We start from the raw sequence: 19,303 nt of genomic DNA on the forward strand, positions 1-19,303 counted from the left end.
CATGAGGCTTAGTGTAAGTACTTCAGCAAAACCAGCTTTATTCAGCTTGAAACAGGAACGGCACAGTTATTTATTGTAGCGTGATCTGCCACTCTGCTATACACAGACATAGCAGTCAGGCAGGATCGTGGCCAGGTCAGTGATCGAGTAATCCTGTTACAATATCTGCATTTACAATTTATGTGCTCCTAACCTTGCATCACCCATCGAGATCTTTTCTGTTTACTTTGGCGGAGAGACGCAGCATATCTGTGAGCCTGCTATTGCCCCATACAGACGTGGAGATCGCACTTCGGGATGCTCTTTGGCTTGCTGTCTAGTTGGGGGAGGTTCCAAGAGAGTTTACAAACCTCACATTTTCTTGAATGAGTGCCGTATTAATAGGAATGTTTCTTGAACGAGCATCACTGAACCACATAAAACTGCTTTTTCGTCTTCAAATGCAGCAGTTCACATACGTTTGCAACCCGAGATTTTTCTACTTTTTTTGCTCCGTCTTTCAAGAAAGTTGACAGTGTCGATGGCGAAATTCTGAATTCACTGGCAACGTCTTTTTTCTTTTTGCAGCAATCGAGAGCTGCAAAAAATTACGTTTTTTTTTTCTAATATGAACTGTTATCGTTTTTCCGTGTCTGCCATTTCTATAGGAGGGTGACAATGAGTTAAATTCCAATGGATGTTTTTCAAATGTTGACGAGCAATAAGTAAAAAGGTATCACTGAAAACCGCAGGAAACAAAAAAGGCAAAAAAAAAAAAAAACAGTACAAGGAAAATTCGAAGAAAGAAAAAAAATTGCAGTGTTTCTGTTTGGGGGTCGTTGTGCACAACTGAGCTGTGACCACAGAACTAACTGCTCTGTGGATGATTCATTCAGGCATTTCAAGGTCTTTTGTGCACTTCGTTATAATGAAAATATCTGCTGAATGTAATTCGTAGTAACGAGATTTCTATAGACTCGTGTCATATGGGGAAGCTGTCGGGACCATAAAAATACTTCGTTAGAATGAAAATTTTGTTGTAAAGATATTCGTTATAATGGAATTTTACCTGTATTAGTTATAGCTGTTGACTTTTCTTCAGAAAATTGCAATTTAATCCACCTTAGATTTACTGCTTGGAGTGTTTTGTATGATGGGTGGTACAGCTAACAATACCTCACAGGAATCAGTTAAATTGAAAAGAATAAAATTAAGAAAAGCCTGTCCCCAACCTCTGCACCCACTGACAAATCTTCCTCCCACAACAGAGGCTACTATCTAATAGTCCTCTTCACCTTCCATCTATCTTTCCTCCAAGGCATTAGCTCAGTAATACAATGTCCCTGTCATCTTCTGTACCCAAAAGAAGTGCCAGAAGCAGCACAAAAATCTCTTCAGACAAATGCATGCTGTCCTTTCGCTATGTCTCTGTTATGTGCCATTTGGCATGGGATTCGTAAAAGCAGTGCTAATGCTTGTGATGTGCCTACTGTTAGAAAATAAAATACATCCATCCATCCATCCATTTTCCAACCCGCTGAATCCGAACACAGGGTCACGGGGGTCTGCTGGAGCCAATTCCAGCCAACACAGGGCACAAGGCAGGAATCAATCCTGGGCAGGGTGCCAACCCACCGCAGGACACACACAAACACCAAGCACACACTAGGGCCAATTTAGAATCGCCAATCCACCTAACCTGCATGTCTTTGGACTGTGGGAGGAAACCGGAGCGCCCGGAGGAAACCCACGCAGACACGGGGAGAACATGCAAACTCCACGCAGGGTGGACCCAGGAAGCGAACCCAGGTCTCCTAACTGCGAGGCAGCAGCGCTACCACTGTGCCACCGTGCCGCCAAGTAAAATACATACATTAAAAAATATATTCCAACAAATTGTGCACTGCAAATCTTAACGCTGAATACGCTGAGGTCTACATTGATTACTTCCCTTGATTTCAACCTCTCTTAGATGGGTAGCACAGCTAGTGACCCTATATATAAACCTATATCTGTTGAGCTAGAAGAGAGAGTGAACAAAGAAATTCTGCCTGAATAGTTTAAATATAACTTTCACTTTAATAACATAATTTTCAAATGTGTTTTATAATGCATAAAAACTTCATATTATGACATATGAATAAATAGTGTATTACATAATAGTAAGTAGTGCTGTATTGTAACTCTGAAAAGGCAGAGAAAACACTTACAATCTGGTCTGAACTATTGCCATAGAATCATAGAATTGCCCCACAAAGAGCTCACAAAGAAAACTTTTTGCTCAGGTTTTAAGGTATTATGAGAAGATGTGCAAGCAATTCAAAGGACAAGTTGACCACACAGCACATGAACACACTCTCGGAATCTGCAATGAGACTGTGCCACTAATGCTAATACCCAATCATCTTCATGGTCATTCCAAGTATATTTTCTGGTAGTATCTACCATCAAAAAAAATTTTGCTCTCATCAAAAACATTTTTTCACCGTCAATGGTTTTTTTCTCACATACCACTTAAGTGGCTTTGTAGGATGTTGTTTTTGATTCCTTCTCCAATTTCACTAAAGAGCTAAGAACTACATGGTTATTTAGCCTACTAATAATGATGATTGTTTTTTTTTAGCATGGACACTCATCAAATAATTGGTTGTAAACAGAAAGATTCTGGGAGTGCTTAGAATAGGAAGAATAGAAATAGTAAAAAGTGCATAAAATTAAACTGAAACCTAAACTGAAAATGACTGAAAATAGTATAGAAATTAAAAATAAAAGATGGAACTAATTACTGATTCACAATTGTGAATAAACAAAATAAGTGTTAAAAACTCTAGGCATGTGACACAGGTCCACTTTGCACTTTGGCCTGCCGTTACACATAAGAGCAAAGAGAAACATTTACTGCTAGCAAAGTATCAACTTCTTCTACCTTAAGGTAACATTTCATTTTGTTTTTTTATTATCTTCAGTTGATGGTTATTTTTCAAGGCATTATTATGAATTTACCACACTACCGCTTTGTTTTACATTTAGTTCAAATCACTGCTGTTTTGTGGCCCTTTCATTCATGGTTAGATCTATATTGTTTATGCTTAGTATGGTTGTTGCCAGTCACATGATAGGAAATCATGACATATCATTGTACTCTGCCTATATAAGATGGTGGGATGCAACCTTTGGCATCCTAATTTTGGAATGTTTTGAATACAATGCTGCTACAAAGATCTTTTACAGCAGCTTTGTGTTTTTCTTTTTTTAATTGATTTTATTTGTAGAAAATAACATTCTACACGATCAAGACTAAACTTTACAACAAAGAAAATAACATTACTTTCAATCGAGTCAAACATCACAAATTAGAATTCAACTTCTGCCCGAGAGAAAGAGAGGAGAGCCAATAGTAAGAGAAAATCTTTAAAAACCACAAAGGAGAATGTCCTTTACCTTGATATAAATGATTATTCTAAAATTTTATTAATTAGGTCTTGCCATAGTGTAAAATGGATTTAAACAGATGCTGTAAATGAAAATTTGATGTTCTATACTGTTTGAAATTGGAAAAAAAATCAGTTACCCACTGACTTATAACAGGTGGACTAGGATTCTTCTAGTTGAGCAAGATTAGTCTATATGCTAGAATCACGGTATAGACCATTACAATCAAGTTGTCCTTCTCCAGGGCGGCATGGTGGCGCAGTGGTAGTGCTGCTGCCTTGCAGTAAGGAGACCTAGGTTTGCTTCCCAGGTCCTCCCTGTGTCGAGTTTGCATGTTCTCCCTGTGTCTGCGTGGGTTTCCTCCGGTGCTCCAGTTTCCTCCAACAGTCCAGAGACATGCAGATTAGGTGCATTGGCGATCCTAAATTGTCCCAAGTGTGTGCTTGGTGTGTGTGTGTGCGTGTGCCCTGTGGTGAGCTGGTGCCCTGCCTGGGGATTTGTTCCTACCTTGTACCCAGTGTTGGCTGGGATTGGCTCCAGCAGATCCCCATGACCCTGTGTTAGGATATAGCGGGTTGGATAATGACAGACTGACTGACTGTCCTCCTCCACTTTAAGCCCATCTGCAAGTACACCAAATACAGCTGTTAACGGGTTAGGAGTGATTGTAACACCAAGGCTGTTTGATAGGCATTCAAAGATTTCTGTCCAGAATGAGTTAATTTGGTGCACGCTCAAAACATGTGGCCTAGTGAGGCTGGAGCTAGATTGTAACGTCCACTGGTTGAATCTTGGCATGAACTTTGGACAATTTTAAACAAGATAAATGTGCTTGATAAAAGATTTTAAGTTGAAAGATTGAATGCTTTGAATATGTGGAGCTAGAGTGTATTATATGCATTTCTGCCTTCCACTCCTTTTCTAAAATGTTAAGTAAAAGATTGTTTCCCCACCATACCCTGAGATCTTTGAAAGAAAGGAACTTTAAAATGTTTTTATACATTATTGTGATTCCTTCTGAGTGTTCAAGACTGATCTAGTATTTCTTTTGGAATAGAAGTGGGATTGAGGTGAGGACAATTGAGCACATTCCTTATAGCAAAATTTCTGATTTGAAAGTAGTGGAAAAAATGTGTTGATGTGAAGTTAAAATTGAAGTGTAATTGTTCATAGGATGCAAAGACATTGTCTATATACAGTTCTCTAAGTGTTTTACCATTATTTTAAAAAATCTTTGGTTAAGGCAATTTTTCTCCAAGTTTAGTTCAGAGCATTTTATTCCCTGACCTTTCTTTTTTTTCTTTATGGTTTGTATCATTTGAGTTCCAGGTTTTCTGACTAAAGCTTGCATTTTGATTACATTTTATCAGGCCCTATTCCATTTTTCATTTTCTGGTTATTAAACAAAAATCTTAATTTTGTGAACACCTAGATTTTCTAAGTGTGTCATAAAAATAGTAAGCTTAACAATCAAGGAAATATACAGTTATCCCTTGGTATCTGTGAGGAACTGCTTCCAGGGCCCCCACAGATACCAAAATCTACAGATGCTCAAGTCTATTATATAAAATGGGGTAGTATTTGCGTTTAACCTACGCATATTCTCTTATATATACTTTAAATGATCTCTAGATTAATTATAATAGCACTAGCAGCACTAACACTTCCATGAATTTTACCTTCTTTCTGCTCGATTCATTCTTACTGAGCTTATGGCCAATACAAAACATTCAAAACATTTAACAGCAGCAAATTAAAAATTCAATTAAGTTGTTAAAAATAAACAACTTCACAGGAATGTCCAGTGTGAAGGAAAAATAAATGTAACCCTTTGATATTAAATGAACAGAATAAAGCTTTCTGTTAGGGTGTGTTATTGTTTAACAATCTGTTTATTTACTTTGTGTCTTTCCTGTGTTTAAACAGGGATTAGAAACAGTTTTGTTTTCATTTTGTTTTGTTCCGAACAGAAGTGTTTTTATGTTTCTGCTCTAGTGTTATGCCCCTCTTTTTTCTATTAGATAACTGGTTAAAATGAAATAAAAGAACGATTAATAGCATTTTTTGGATATGATGATAAGCTATGGGAAATATCTACAGTATTATACAGTATTAATGACTAGCTGCCTTAAATCAGGAACATGTATATTTATTTATTAAGCAGGTTTAATTACACTAGTTTGTATCAAAAATATTGTTGTAATATGTGCAATTAAAAGTAAATTACACAGTCAAAAGCCCTTAAACAAAGGGATTGTAAAGTCATAAATCATTATTATACAAAAAAGGTGGTATACATAGACTTAAGTGTATTTTCAGCCTAATAAACTAATGGTTTACGTGCTAAACTGCTTATTCAAACAAATAAACAAATTGTCATCCAAAATCATCACATTTAAATTAGTGTGAAAAGATGGCAAGATGCATTGGAGGCACAAAAAGGCATGCTTAATATTGACCTGAGCAACAGGGACAGGAAGCCCATTTCTTGCAAGTTTGTACAACTCTGACTTCATCTCAGACATGCCTGACCAGTATGCAGAGATACTCTTGCTTCTTTTAAGTTGTGCTTCCCTGGAGTATGCTATCAACAAATTTCAACATTGAAATGTTTAGTGGTTTCTTAGTGCAACTGCAGCCCACTTCCCTTCCTTTTTAATAGATGTTTATCATCTTCTCAAAAAAATATTGTACATTTTATGGGCACTGAAGAAATAGATTACATTACATCCCAGCTTCTGCAGAGGAGCACCATTACAGTGTCAGCTTCAGTCTCTCAGGGTAACCTTGGAATAGTGTTCAGGGAATGTAGCAGAGGTGAAAGCAACATTGTCAAACATTTTTTAACAAGTCTTAAGGTAGCTTCCCAATTGTTTGGCAAACACGCTGTCCACTATCTCTGTTGTGAGCTTGCATTTGAGCCAAACTCCAAAGAAATCTCCTGCAGTCAACTGATCAGACTGGAGATTCTGTGTTGTAACTTCAGCAGTTTTAAAGCATCTGCAAGGCTGCTCCTCCCAATCTCATTCAGTCGGATTCACGTGTAGATCTGGGTTGGTAGGGACAATATCTCATAGATAGGTTTGAGGTTGCACAGATGCTCCAGCATGTCGTGAGTTGGCTCTCTTGTGGCTCATTCTCTTTTGAACTGTACTCACAGCTTGTGTTCAGAATTTTCTGACAAATGTCACTTTTGCAATTTTCAGGTTAGAATTTTTTCTGTTTTTTAAACTATCAGTTACTGCTAACTGTAATGTATGGGCTGAGAATCTTAAACTATGCAGAAAGCCTATTGGATCACCTTAACTGTCCAGCTCAACAGCAAGTTCCTCCTACCCGATTCAGACTGTCCTGCTTTGTGCAAATCATCATCCTGTTGTTCTGCATCTCAGATGTCAAAAACCATTCTTTAACCATTTTTGCTCCATTGTCAGTGGTGATTGAATACACATGGTTTAAAGTTAGGTTATATTCCCTCAAGGCTATGTGGACAATGGATAATATATGCTGCTTTATACTGCACAGTATTTCTCAGCAAGTTCCCTGACCACCAGTGTTCTTAGCATAATTTGCTCACCATCTGTATACTGGACATTAATTTCAAGGACAAGTATTCTGTACAAGTCACAATGTCCTTTTTACAATTAGTACTTTACCAGTTTATGTCCTATGCGTAATATTTTACATTTATCCATCCATCCATTTTCCAACCTACTGAATCCGAACACAGGGTCACGGGGGTCTGCTGGAGCCAATCCCAGCCAACACAGGGCACAAGGCAGGAACCAATCCCCGGGCAGGGTGCCAACCCACCGCAGGACACACACACAAAAATACCTACACATCAAGCACACACTAGGGCCAATTTAGAATCGCCAATCCACCTAACCTGCATGTCTTTGGACTGTGGGAGGAAACCGGAGCGCCCGGAGGAAACCCACGCAGACACGGGGAGAACATGCAAATTCCATGCAGGGAGGACCCGGGAAGTGAACCTGGGTCTCCTAACTGCAAGGCAGCAGCGCCACCGTGCCGCCCATTTTACATTTACTTACATTAAATTTCATTTGCCACCAAACTGCAGAAGCCTGTGTGCTGTCCAAGTTCCTCTATAATAAAAAGCAAAGACATTAACAGTGACGAGCTCCAAGCAGGCCTCTTTCAGTGTCTCAGTGTAATGTGAACAAATGTGTTGTACTGCATTAGAGAGTCCCAAGTCATTTGGCTTTTAGCCTGCCTTTCAGTGCTGCTGGTTAACAGCTCACCTTTGCATCATTCATCATAAAATGAGGAGTGCTATTCCTGAGTATGGTGCTGTAAATTAACGCCTGCAATTTTATCAGTGCATCCCCCCACCTTGCAATTCAAGTTGTTGGTTGCACAGTCATAGTTAATACATTTTTATATGGATTTTCCTGCATTTGCCCCATCTTTATCTCATATTTGTTAATCTGTATTTGTTCAAAACAGTCACTATGGAGGAAAATTTACTGTAAAAAACAACATATAAATCAGATTGTGCCTCTTGACTTGTCTTTAGTTTGACTGTTTCTGGATGTTTAGCTGTCTGCTAAAGTTGTTTCTAAATTACATTTCGATTCTAATCATATTTTACTCATTGTCAAGCACAATGGCACTTACATGCTGACATTTAGAATGCTCATAAAGGGTGTTACGTGAGTTGTCACAGAGAAGAAATTCATGGAAAAAACAATGCAGGTATAAAAGTGAAACTGAGTTTTATAAAATTTTTATAATAATAAAAAAATATTATTACAGAATATTTATTGTTTGCTTACCCATATTGACCACCATTTCAACAAAAATCCTAATAGATATATGGTTTCAATATTAAAATAAAATATTTGCTGTTAACCATACTATTTGGGGATGAAAGAGGTGCTGAAAGTCATGTGACATTTCAGAAAAAATTGATATTGTATTTTGTATGTATCTGCACAGATCTGATGCTTAGATTTCAAAATGGTATTCGTTGCGTTGTGAAAAATCTGGAGTTAGCTTAAGTGATTCCTGTATGAGTTGGATCTGTGAAAGTTTTAGTCTATATGTATTAAGATAGGTTTGAATGAATGAAGTGGACTTGGTATTGTTATAACTGTTTAGAGTAATCACATTCATGATTTTTAATGCCACTGTCCTTTTGGAGATTTAAACTTATACTTAGTAATTTTTTTGTCTTGCTTATATATTCATTTTTTAACTCTGTTACTTTCAAGATTTCTACAAGAGAAAACTCTGCAAGTGTTCCTATTGATCCTCACATACAGTATGCCTTTAAAGTGCGTTCAAAGTATGATACCTGTGGTGATGGCAGCTGGAGTGAATGGAGCAATGTGAAAGAAAGTGGTGAGTATTTAGAGCAAAATGTTTAGTATTAAAGAAAGAAATTGTGTGAATGTAGAGTAGAATGTTGATTAATCAAACTCATTGGGATTAAGAATGGTTTGCTTAATCAAAAAAGTGAATATCCAGATTATATGAAACAAAATATTATTGGACCTACAATTAAATTATTTTAAAAATTTGATTTAGATAATGGTTTGTACATAATAACCAAAGAAATTTGAAGAAACAGTGTATACAATATGGTATGTATTTTGAACCTTGCTAATTACCACACAGCAATGGATCAATATAAATGCTTTCCTGGAGTTGTTTTGTTTATGTTCTTGGAATTATAATTCCTGTATTCTTTATTATTTTTTTAACATTATGGCAGTGACATCACCTCAAAGCCAATTTATAGTGTGTTTTTGGATGTTTGCCACAATTGTGTGACCATTTTTCATAGGCATGGTCATATATTTTGAGGTGACCATTTCTGTTACCAGTAATATGACTGTTAAGATCTGCTGTTTGTTAATTGGAAGAACTGCTAAACCAACTAAAGTAAGCAATTAATAGACAGATTTATATTATTGATATTATTATATTAATGTATTAATAAAATAGAAACATAAAGAGCAAGAAAATGTATCAAAACAAGATATATAAAAACTATCCAAACCCACTAAAAAACTATTATAAAAAATATATCATTCCCAGAATTTAACAGCAATTATAAAATTGTCCAAAGAAAATTCACAGGTCAGATCTTCAGAAAGTATGGCAACATTTATATGAAACCAACAACAAATAATAAAGTATCTATCTATCTATCTATCTATCTATCTATCTATCTATCTATCTATCTATCTATCTATCTATCTATCTATCTATCTATCTTATCTATCTATCTAACAAGGACGTGCAGCTTAGAATCTCTGATTGCAAAATCTATCAATGCTACCACAGCATGACTTAAGTGAAATGTTTAAAGGCACCTGACCTGCTTGATTGCTCACCTGCTTAACTGGGGCCTTGCTCCCTTACTTTTAATTAGAAGTAATAGTAATAATAATAATACATTTTATTTATATAGCGCCTTTCCCATGCTCAAGGCACTTACAGAATATAATAAAGAACGGCAGCGTATACAGTATATAGCATTGTACAAACCAGATAAATAAATAAAGAAGATTAAGACAGTGAATTCTGAAAAAAAAAAGAAACAGACAACATAATTGATGGTCTCGCACACACACACAGGTTACATTAGCATCTTGACAGAGAAGTAAACTGAGAGAAGGGTAATAAAGTCAAGTAGAGCTAAAAGCCTTCCTGAACAGATGAGTTTTGAGTTGTTTTTTAAAAGAATTCATGGAGTCAGCTGACCTGATTAATTTCAGTAGGTCATTCCAGAGTCTGGGCGCTATACAGCTGAAGGCCCTGTCACCCATGGAGTGTAGATTAGTGATGGGCACAACAAGATTGCCAGAATCAGAGGACCTTAGTGGGCGGGCAGGCACATAGTGATGGAGAAGGTCACTGATGTAGTTTGGCGCGAGGTTATTTAAGGTTTTGAAAGTTATTAGTAGGATTTTATATTCGATTCTGTAGGACACAGGGAGCCAGTGAAGACGGAGCAGGATGGGTGTGATGTGCTCGCTGCTGCTGGTTCGAGTAAGGACTCTTGCAGCTGAGTTTTGAATAAGCTGGAGCTGTGAAATAAGATTAGAAGGGGCACCTGCCAGTAGGGAATTACAATAATCGATGCGGGATGTGATAAAAGCATGGACAAGTTTCTCAGCATTAGAGAAGGAGAGGAAGGAGCGAACATGGGATATGTTACGGAGGTGAAAGTAAGAAAGTTTCTTAATGTAATTTATGTGGGCGGAATAAGAGAGGGAGGAATCAAAAATGACACCAAGATTTTTTACAGTAGAGGCAGGTCTGATGAGATCACTGCCAAGATAGACTGGGAAGGAGCTCATTTTATTAAGTTGCATTTTAGTCCCAATTTGCAGGAGTTCAGTTTTATTGCAATTTAATTTTAAAGAGTTCTGCTCCATCCAGGTTTTAATTTCATTAAGGCAGGTTGTGAGCTGAGAAAGCTCTGATGAAGTTCCACTTTTAACATTGAAATACAGTTGAGTATCATCTGCATAAAAATAATAACCCAGTCCATAGCTACGGATAATATGGCCAAGGGGAAGCATGTAAATACAGAAAAGCAGAGGACCGAGGACAGAGCCTTAAGGGACTCCTTGTGTGACTGGTGCCGAGCTGGATCTGCTCTTGCCAAGACTAACAAACTCTTGCCTATCAGTCAGATAGGACTTGAACCACTGGAGGGCAGTGCCAGAGATACCCAGCATGTTCTCCATTCTGGACAGTAGAATGTCATGTCTGACAGTGTCAAATGCTGCACTGAGGTCTAACAGAATTAATATACTGGTTTGTCCAGAGTCTGCTGCCATAAGCAAATCATTGGTTACCCATAGCAGAGCAGTTTCACAGTTGTGCCGCACCCTGAAACCAGACTGAAAGGGTTCCATCCAATTATTAGAGGTTAAGTAATTGGCGAGTTGGGAAGCTACAACACGCTCAAGAACTTTTGACAGGAAAGGTAAGTGGGAAACAGGCTGGAAATTGTTAAGATTGTCAGCATCAAGACCAGACTTTTTTAACATTGGGGTTAACAGAAGCAATTTTAAAAGTACACAGGGAATAATGTAATTAAACAATAGAAGAGCAAACACCAGGTAATTAACAAAACAGAATGATTGTTTAATTATGTCAAAATAAAATAAACTCTGCAGTGGGTAAATAAGGAGATAAAACATATATAACAAAGGAAAAAAAACAGCTGATTTTATTTATCAGGCATTAAGCCTAATAAATCCAGTAGTAACTATTGGGTGTATGGGAGCATGAGGAGAACTATTACAAAGGATATTAGGGATGCCTAATGGCAGTTAGAGAGAAATATTGTAGAAAACAAAGCGATTCTTTCAGTATTTTAGATTAGATTATATATGTTTTATTAATCACACAGAGAAATTCACATGCATATAGCAGCAGAAACATAAAAAATGCAGACTCACAGGACACATAATGTCCTTCTTGTACAACATCACTGTGTTAATAATAATAATAATAATACATTTTATTTATATAGCACCTTTCCCATGCTCAATTGTTGTCAGAGAAGTCCAGTTTGTTGTTTATATGAAACCCCAGGTAGTTGTACACTTCCACATTCTCCCTCTTGCTGTTAACTTGTCTCAGAGGCTCCTTGGCACGGCAGAAGTCCAACATCATATCTTTTGTCTTGCTGATGTTGAGTTGCAGGTGGTTCTCTGCACCACAAGACAAAAGTTCTCCACAACCTTCCTGTACTATGACTCTTCTCCATTATTAATGCAGCCTATGATAAAGGATTCATCTGAAAATTTCTATAGGTGGTAAGGTGACTGGTATTGTACTGGACGTTTTTTGTGTAGAGGGTAAACAGGAAAAGAGGCAGGACAATTCCTTAAGGTGCTCCATTATTACACACCACCATTTCTGACACACAGTCCCTCGGCCTCATAAACCACTGTCTATTGGTCAGGTAGTCCATGATCAAGGAGATTATGAGGGCATCAAAATTTCTTTCTCAGTAAATGAGGCAGAATCAAAGAATATTACCCTGACTGTGGTTCTAACTTTGTACAAGTGAGAGCAGGAACTGTGGAGCATGTAGATCAGATTATCCTTCACACTTATATGTGTCTGATAGGCAAAAACATATCTCCAACAGCAGAAAATGGGGAAAAATTCTAACAGACACTATTTCTATGTCCGATTTCACAATATTAGTTTTAATTATAATACGCTCTCTCCCTCATTCACATTCACGCTTTTTTTTCCACACCACACTGGGTCTCTGCCTGCATGAATAAGGTGAAGTCCATCTAGCATTAAAAGTGTGTCATCTATACGAGGTTTCAGCCAACTCTCCATAATACCAAAATGCCACAGTGCCTGTACATGTAGTGACCAGCTATAAGAACAGTTTTGAATTCTTTCTGTCTTGCTTTTATGTCTTGCTCCAGCTTTTTGGACAAACATCTCCTGCGGTTAAGTGTTAAGGAGCTTAAATGCTCATGATCACAATTCTGGCAGTGGATTACGTGAATATTTAATATATCCCACTGTTAGTTTATCAACATCTTTTATTTCTAGGTGTTGAAGACATAAGATAACCTTCAGATGTTGTTTGCTCTCCTTGTGACCTCTCCGAGGTTTGCAGCTTGTTTGAAAGACAGTTGAAACATGCTGGTACTTTGATTTGCAATGACTGAAGCAGGTCATTGTCAAATTTAAAACCCCTTTATCTAATTTTTAGTGCCTACTATCAGTGACAAGCCAGAAGTCAGATCAAATTTAATCTTAACAATTACACTGAGTAACTAGTAAAATAAGTTCACAAAAAAAAACAGAGAGAACATGGAGCTTTTGTAAAAGGCTGTTGTCCGTAAAAGTATCTATTAAGTTTATAAGGATGTGTATTGAGTAACTTAAATTGATTTAAGGGGGATATTATAATGGGGGACTTTAACTATCCGAATATTAACTTAGTTATTTAGAGCTAACCAGAGACTATTTTTTAACTCAGTATGTTAAAGCACCAAAACCCGGTGAAGCCTGTCTGGATTTAGTATGTTGTAGTAATCAGGATAGAATTGAGGGTGTAGAGGTGATTGAACCACTAGGGTCAACTGAATCATATATAATTAAGTTCTCAGTGTTTTGTAACAGTGCGATGCAAAGATTAAATGAAGTTTAACTTTGGTAGGGCAAATTTTGAGCAGATGCAGCAAAGTCTAAAGAGGATATACTGGGATAAGCTTTTAAATTGTGAAACAGTTGAGGGTTATTGGAGCAGGTTTAAAAATGTTTTACATGTAATGCAGGACAGGTACATACCTAAATTTGGAATTAATAGGAAATTTAAAATAACTCCGCAGTGGGATAATAAAGAGTTAAAAAAAGAAGCTGCAAAGGAAAAAAGAGCAGTATAAGTCACATAAGACTAATAACTACAAAGTGAATTACAGGGTATATGAAAACACGAGGGCAACCATTAAGAGGGATATTAGAAAGGCTAAAAGAAAGTTGGAGAGGAATATAGCAGATAAAGCGAAAGATTCTTTCAATATTTTAGTGGTAAAAGAACAATCAAGGAGGAGGTAAAATGCATCAGGAATAGTAAAGGGGAATTAAAAGATAGTGAAATAGTGGACGCTGTTATCTTGCATTTTTCTGATGTCTTCACAGGAGAAGAAGTGGATAATCTCCCAGCAGTAAATGAAGGTTCTGAGTAATTAAGAAATTGTACAGGGAGAAGTACTGCTCAGATTAAATAGGCTGAAATCAAACAAATCACCAGGACTAGATAATGTTTACCCTCAAGTTCTTAAGGAGGCTAGCGAGCATATATATAAACCCTTGACACATATTTTTTGGAAATCATTGCGCACTGGGGAGATTCTGAAGGACCGGAAAATGGAAAATATTATCCCATTGTATAAAAATGGTGACTGGGCAGATCCAAGGAACTATTGGCCAGTAAGCTTAAGATACATCACAGGAAATTTAATAGAAGGAATTATTAAGCATAAGATGGATCAGCATATGGCAAGTACAGGAGTTTTTCTGAATAGTCAGCATGGGTTCAGAAGAGGGAGTTCATGTTTTACAAACATGCTGGAATTCTATGAGGAAGCAACAAAAAGATATGATCAAAGTGGAGCATATGATATTATTTATCTTGACTTTCGGAAGGCATTTTATAAGGTGCCACATGAGAGATTGGGCATCAAACTAAAAGAAATGGGAGTTCAGGGTGATGTTTGTAGATGGGTGCAGAATTGGTTCAGACATAGGAAGCAGAGGGTGATGGTGCATGGAACCTCATCAGAATTGGCTGATGTTAAGAGTCATGTTCCACAGGGGTTAGTGCTAAGGCCATTGCTATTTTCAATATAACTGCTCAAAAAAATTAAAGGAATACTTTGAAAACACATCAGATCTCAATGGGGAAAAAATCATGCTGGATATCTATACTAATATGGAATGGGTAATGTGTTAGGAATGAAAGGATGCCACATCGTTTGATGGAAATGAAAATTATCCACCTACAGAGGGCTGAATTCAAAGACACCCCGAAAATCAAAGTGAAAAAATGCTGTGGCAGGCTAGTCCATTTTGCCGAAATTTCATCACAGCAACTCAAAATCATACTCAGTTTGTATGGCCCCCATGTGCTTCTATGCATGCCTGCCAATGTCGGGGCATGCTCCTAATGTGACGACGGATGGTGTCCTGGGGGATCTCTTCCCAGATCTGGACCAGGGAATCACTGAGTTCCTGAACAGTCTGAGGTGCAACCTGGTGGCATTGGATGGACCGAAACATAATGTCCCAGATATGTTCTATTGGATTTAGGTCAGGCGAGCATGGGGGCCAGTCAATTGTATCAATTCCTTCATCCTTCAGAAACTGCCTGCATATTCTCGCCACATGAGGCCGGGCATTGTCATTCACCAGAAGTAACCCAGGACCCACTGCACGAGCATAGGGTATGACATTGGGTCCAAGGATTTCATCCTGATACCTAAGGGCAGTCAAGGTTCCGTTGTCTAGCCTGTAAAGGTCTGTGCGTCCCTCCATGGATATGCCTCTCCAGACCATCACTGACCCACCACCAAACCAGTCATGCTGAACAATGTTATAGGCAGAATAGTGTTCCCCACAGCTTCTCCAGACCCTTTCATGTCTGTTACATGTGGTCAGGGTGAACCTGCTCTCATCTGTGAAAAGCACAGGGCACCAGTAGTGGATCTGCCATTTCTAGTATTCAGTGGCAAATGCCAATTGAGTTCCACAGTGCCAGGCAGTGAGCACAGGGCCCACTAGATCACGTCGGGCCCTCAGGCCACCCTCATGAAGTCTGTTTCTGATTGGTTGATCAGAGACATTCATACCAGTGGCCTGCTGGAGGTCATTTTATAGGGCTCTGGCAGTGCTCATCCTGTTCCTCCTTCCCCAAAGGAGCAGAAACCAGTCCTGCTGATGGATTAAAGACCTTCTACGGCCCTGTCCAGCTCTCCTAGAGTAACTACCTGTGTCCTGGAATCTCCTCCATGCCCTTGAGACTGTGTTGGGAGATGCAGCAAACCTTCTGGCAATGGCATGTATTGATGTGCAATCCTGGAGAAGTTAGACTACCTGTGCAACCTCTATAGGGTCCAGGTATCGCCCCATGCTACCAGTAGTGACACTGATCGTAGCCAAATGCAAAACTAGTCAAAAACAGTCAGAAAAGATGAGGAGGGAAATGTCAGTGGCCTCCACCTGTTAAACCATTCCTGTTTTGGAGGTTGTCTCATTGCTGCCCCTCTAGTGCACCTGTTGTTAGTTTCATTAACACCAAAGCAGCTGAAACTGATTAACAACCCCCTCTGCTGACCAGATTAATATCCCAGATGTTTCATTGACTTGATGCTATACTCTGATTAAAAAGTGTTCCTTTAAATTTTTTGAGCAGTATATGTAAATGATTTAGATAGGAATATACTGTATGTAACAAGCTGTTTAAACTTGCAGATGATACCAACAAAGGTGGATTGTCATATAATTTGTAATCCGTTAAATCATTACAGAAGGGCTTGGACAGCATACAGGCTTGGCCATATTTGTGGCAGATTAAATTTAATGTCAGTAAATGTAAGGTATTACACATAGGAAGTAAAAATGTCAGGCTTGAAAACACAATGGAAGGTCTGAAAATCAAGAGTACACCTTATGAGAAGGATTTAGGAGTCGTAGTGGACTCTATGCTATCAACTATGCAGAGAAGAGCGACTAGGCTGATTCCAGGTTTACAGGGGTTGAATTATGAGGAAAGATTAAAAGAGCTGAGCCTATACGGTGTAAGCAAAAGAAGATTAAGAGATGACATGATTGAAGTGTTTAAAAATATGAAGGGAATTAGTACAGTGGATTGAGACTGTTATTTTAAAACGAGTCCATCAAGAACACTGGTACACAGTTGGAAACTTGTTAAGGGTAAATTTCACAGAAACATTATGTAGTTTTTCTTTACACAGAGAACCATGGACACTTGGAATAAGCTACCAAGTAGTGTGATAGACAGTAAGACTTTAAGGACTTTCAAAACTAGACGATGTTTTTTTAGACAAATTAAGTCATTAAGAGTGGCATGCTTTGTTGGGCTGAATGGCCTGTTCACATCTAGACTATTCTAATGTTCTAATTAGTAACAATGTTAGATTTGTTTTTCTCTATTTTTTTTTTTACTTTTTTAGAACACATCTATCAAATGGATAGAATAATCTATATTGCCCCTGTTGTGGCAGTCATGTTTGCTTTGATTATTCTCTTCTACATCAAAAGGTAAGCCTTTGCTCATGTGCAAAATCTTAATAGGACTAGATTTTATTTTTTAAGCAATATTATGAAATTTTGCTCATATGAAATGTTTTAACATTTAATGCCTTTTACTTGCGAAAGATCCTTTTAAATCTTGAAACAACACAGAAGACCAGGCAGCATCCGGAATCATTATTTTATGAAAGATTACTAGCAGAGGAACACACTAGTGTTCTTGGGGATGAGTGAGACTGGAATTTCTTCTGGTGTTGACTTTTACTTTGCATCACATTGCCACTTTTATATGAAGGCAGCTCCCTGTATCCCCTATCCAAAAAGTCAAAAGGGGGATAAAAAAAACTATCACTACACTTATTCTGATGATTTGAATTTATTATTTTGTGGTATTCACATTTGTAATATTTATTTTGTTTTTGATCTTAATATTTTTTATCATTGCTTTATTAGTGTCATCTCAATACCATTTTTTGTTGGAAACCTTTCACAGCCAACTCTACTTTCTACTGTTTTGCCTTGGTCACTGCCATACTGTTTACTGTTGCCATGTCCTTTGGTGGTAACCTGACTTGATGTATTGAGTCATCTTGTTCTACTTGTGCATGTCTAGAAATCTTTACTTTGGAGGAAAGTACTTCATGACGGATTTATTTGTTATTCCGTTTCAGAAACGTACATATTTTCTGATAATTGTTTGGTTTTTGGTTGCTTGGCTTCTGCCATGCCATGTGTTCTGCACTTAGCTCGCCTGCACGTCCCCCCTCCCCCGCCAGCACTACGTTTGGTTAAATCTTTTGGCACAAAGTCCCGTCTCATGAGACGTGAGTTCTTGATATTTTTTTGTTTATAATTTAAAAACGGAATAAAAATCTGAAAATCTAACAACATCACATCAAAGTTCGATACACTCTGAAAAGAATGATACCAAACATATATATGTAGGTTTTAAAATAAGCCCAATTTAAAGCGTGACAAAAACGTGACCTAAAAATGTCACAGTTGCACTTTTAGGCTTAGGATTTTATATATATATATAGTAGATATGCACAGTGTAATATATATATATATATATATATATGTATAGTGTATATATATATATATATATATATATATATATATATATATATATATATATATGTATATATGTATAGTATATATATATATATATATATATATATATATATATATATATATATATATATATATATATATATATATATTTAATTACTCCTCTTTGTTTAACCAGTGTGTGTCAAGCCAGCATTGACCTCAGACTGAGTGTGAAGTTGTATGTTAGCTGAGGTAGCTAAATGAGCATTGCCAGCACTATTAAGGCATTTTAAGCATGTACCAAAAACTGAGAATTTTAGGATCCAAAATAGACCCAGAACGTCGGGTTTGGGTAAATGTTATTCATGTCAAGGTACGAAACAGCTATTAAATCCCTATACAAGAAGTAATGATGATGTGAGGTATATGTTAGTAGAATAATTCTCTTATTTGCATACATAATACAGAAGAGTTTTCCTTCATTATGAACCTACCTTTTCCCATTAACCAAATTAATCCAGCAATTACCAGAGCATATAGAGGCTGGACCGTATTTGTAATGAATGTGTCATCATAGTACAAACTTCGTAATAGAGCACAAGCTGTATTTAATTCATATAGTGCACAATCTCATATCAGATCTGGGGGACCCCCACAAAGATATCTTCACAACAGTCTGAACGTATACGGCATGGAAGAATCTGGCAGCATTTTTCACTGTGCACTTTGCAAAATGGCAGCTGAGTGATTTCGTAATTAGGCAAACTGACTCTGCATCTATTTTACTGAAGATCAGGGCTTAAAGTAGGTCAGTATGCACTGGTACAGCATACCAGCTTTGTTCTATTATTTTATGCGGCATACCTTCAGTAAATGTTTTTGTACCAACAAATCTTGCTGTGACCTTGTAGGGCATCACTTTCACAGAATAATGAACCGAGGCTTAACACATGACAGTAAAAGCAATAAAAAGATAAAAATGAAAATGCACAAATGTACAATCTGCATAAAACAATGTGTGCAATTACCAGCCAATTGGAAC

General features: G+C 37.4%; 1 protein-coding gene across 1 annotated transcript in view; it reads left to right on the forward strand.

The window, feature by feature from the left end:
• LOC114662099 (interleukin-13 receptor subunit alpha-1-like) overlaps positions 1-19,303 on the forward strand; it is an 87,735-nt gene that overhangs the window by 52,347 nt on the left and 16,085 nt on the right. The window contains exons 7-8 of the mRNA XM_028815430.2: positions 8,649-8,778; positions 17,130-17,217. Of these exons, the coding sequence (XP_028671263.2) occupies positions 8,649-8,778; positions 17,130-17,217 (218 nt within the window). The remainder of the gene's footprint in view (positions 1-8,648; positions 8,779-17,129; positions 17,218-19,303) is intronic.

This window comes from Erpetoichthys calabaricus, chromosome 12, assembly GCF_900747795.2.
Source record: "Erpetoichthys calabaricus chromosome 12, fErpCal1.3, whole genome shotgun sequence".
Classification (NCBI taxonomy): Eukaryota; Metazoa; Chordata; class Cladistia; order Polypteriformes; family Polypteridae; genus Erpetoichthys; species Erpetoichthys calabaricus.